The sequence below is a fragment of the Trypanosoma cruzi genome, genomic scaffold, assembly GCF_000209065.1.
Source record: "Trypanosoma cruzi strain CL Brener 1047053516567 genomic scaffold, whole genome shotgun sequence".
In the NCBI taxonomy this organism is placed as follows: Eukaryota; Euglenozoa; class Kinetoplastea; order Trypanosomatida; family Trypanosomatidae; genus Trypanosoma; species Trypanosoma cruzi.
The window spans coordinates 25,767-28,492 of NW_001849174.1; the positions used below are offsets into that span (position 1 = coordinate 25,767).

The 2,726-nt window shown below is 51.4% G+C and overlaps 1 protein-coding gene across 1 annotated transcript, besides 7 other annotated features; it reads left to right on the forward strand.

Moving 5' to 3' along the window:
- Tc00.1047053509987.10 (hypothetical protein, conserved) lies at positions 1-1,167 on the forward strand (the record flags this gene model as incomplete). The annotated part of the gene is made up of 1 exon (XM_797692.1): positions 1-1,167. A coding segment is annotated over one exon (1,167 nt), but the record flags the coding sequence as incomplete, so codon positions are not given.
- Positions 1-1,415: a sequence feature (heterozygous, non-Esmeraldo-like haplotype).
- Positions 1,416-1,568: a sequence feature (areas merged during assembly that could not be assigned to a particular haplotype. This can correspond to areas where the two haplotypes were merged or to regions with more than two copies in the genome that were merged during assembly.).
- Positions 1,569-1,606: a sequence feature (areas merged during assembly that could not be assigned to a particular haplotype. This can correspond to areas where the two haplotypes were merged or to regions with more than two copies in the genome that were merged during assembly.).
- Positions 1,607-1,798: a sequence feature (haploid, non-Esmeraldo-like haplotype).
- Positions 1,755-1,783: a sequence feature (AT_rich).
- Positions 1,799-2,704: a sequence feature (areas merged during assembly that could not be assigned to a particular haplotype. This can correspond to areas where the two haplotypes were merged or to regions with more than two copies in the genome that were merged during assembly.).
- Positions 2,705-2,726: a sequence feature (heterozygous, non-Esmeraldo-like haplotype).

Consider the following 2,726-nt stretch of genomic DNA (forward strand, 5'->3'; position numbering starts at 1 on the left):
TGCGAGTTTCACACCATTTATAGGAAGAACGTTATTCATGATGGCTCTGTATTCCCCACCGAGCATGACCCCGCCACGCCCACAACGCATGACCACCACCGCATGTTCTCCTTTGCCCTTGATTGGCAAAGCGCCCCGGTGAATCGTCTCAGCGTGGCGAGGGTATTGGAGGGTGACGATTGGGAACGGGTGGCGCAGCGACTGGGCTGCAGCGTGGATGATCTCAAGGAGGCGAACCCGGCGATCGAGGGACTCGAGGCAGGTGCGGTTCTTAACGTTCCCGGCGGAGCCTCCCGTAGACTCACAAGCTTCGGTGCAGCCCCACGTGTGCTGCCACTTCAGAACCCCAACAATGGAAAACGCATCCGCAACTGGGAAGATGCCGCGACTGTCCTTGATTGCACCGTGGAAGAGCTACAGCAGGCAAATGGCCACGCTGCACTGACGTACAAGCAGACTGGCGAGAATGGCGAAGGCGAGTTTGGCCCATCCGTCACAGAGCTGAACGTCCCGCTCTCGTGCTGGGTGTCAACCCCTGAAACGGAGTTCAGCCCAGTCGAGCTTGTGTTCGCCGGTGACACATTCGCCACCATTGCACAGCGTCTGCGGTGCAGTGAGGAAGCTCTTAAAAAGGCAAATGATGGGCAGAGCGATCTGAGTCATGCTCGCTTTGTGCGTGTCCCGGCAGAGGCGAAAGCGCCAAGGCGATTATTGGAACCACAGTTGCGTTCGCAGGCTGCAACAGATGTGCTAATGACGCGAACCATTGCGGAGGAAGCGGCTTATGGAATCAAAAACATCCCCGATCTCCCATCCAACGCGAACAAGTTTCCGCACGAGTACCACACCCCAACCTCGCGCTTCCCGACAACACCAAAAGAAAAGGAGTCAGAAAGCGACTGGATGGCCTACACAGCAAGGTACCTTGACAAGCAGTTCACGCATACGACCGAACCCACACCGATCTACAATGTGAATAAACTCTGGCCCATGCAGCAGGTCCCTGGCAAAATAGACCAGACACCCTTCGAGGAGGATCAGACATGGCTACTGAATCCCATTCCTGTGCAGCAATTGGAACAACACCATCCTGAAAAGGACCTTCAAGACCTCCCATTTGTCAATCACGAACAGTTTCCACGCTCGCTGGAATGGACCGCACCCTAAAAACACAACATTGTTCACTCATTTTGGCACACGAAGCGCCACCACATAATAGTGTATGTTTCTCTGCTCCATTCTCTGTTTCCATGCCTTTCGTCTGAAAGATGAACTTTTCTCCTTTCACCTCTTCGGCCCCAATTCATTTAGCAAGTCAATGTTCCCGAGTGCACCACGCTCCCACCAAGGAAACTCGTGTGCGGTAAAGTACCGCAACATGATGCTGTACATCGCACAATGATTGTTTCACGCAGGGAACGCGCGGCGCAACCCAGCCGGGTTATTGTCGGAACATTTCCGCGTTCGGACGGCGCCGGCTGCGACGGGAAAGGTGGGTGCGCGAATATCCCAGCGTGCACCACGCTCCCCCCAGGGTAACTCGTGTGCGGTAAAGCACCGCAACATGATGCTGCACATCGCACAATGATTGTTTCACGCAGGGAACCACCGGCACCCGCCTTGGTTTGCCGCATTACGCAAAACACCACGCATTTATGTATGAAAAAAAAAGATTGTAAAATTTTGGGTTAGAAAAACGAAGCACAACCAAAAAAAAGGAAATTTCAAAAAAATCTAGGTAGGGGGGGTACCCCAAAAAAAAAATTAAAAAAAAAAAATAATAGCCTGAGTAGGGGAGCACCTTATGGGGGATGATAACCTTATGGGGGACGATAACCTTATGGGGGACGATAACCTTATGGGGGACGATAACCTTATGGGGGACGATAACCTTATGGGGGATGATAACCTTATGGGGGATGATAACCTTATGGGGGACGATAACCTTATGGGGGATGATAACCTTATGGGGGACGATAACCTTATGGGGGATGATAACCTTATGGGGGACGATAACCTTATGGGGGACGATAACCTTATGGGGGATGATAACCTTATGGGGGACGATAACCTTATGGGGGACGATAACCTTATGGGGGACGATAACCTTATGGGGGACGATAACCTTATGGGGGACGATAACCTTATGGGGGACGATAACCTTATGGGGGATGATAATCACCTTATGGGGGACGATAACCTTATGGGGGACGATAACCTTATGGGGGACGATAACCTTATGGGGGACGATAACCTTATGGGGGACGATAACCTTATGGGGGACGATAACCTTATGGGGGATGATAACCTTATGGGGGATGATAACCTTATGGGGGATGATAACCTTATGGGGGACGATAACCTTATGGGGGACGATAACCTTATGGGGGACGATAACCTTATGGGGGACGATAACCTTATGGGGGACGATAACCTTATGGGGGATGATAACCTTATGGGGGACGATAACCTTATGGGGGACGATAACCTTATGGGGGATGATAACCTTATGGGGGACGATAACCTTGTGGGGGACGATAACCTTATGGGGGATGATAACCTTATGGGGGACGATAACCTTATGGGGGACGATAACCTTATGGGGGATGATAACCTTATGGGGGACGATAACCTTATGGGGGACGATAACCTTATGGGGGACGATAACCTTATGGGGGACGATAACCTTATGGGGGATGATAACCTTATGGGGGACGATAACCTTA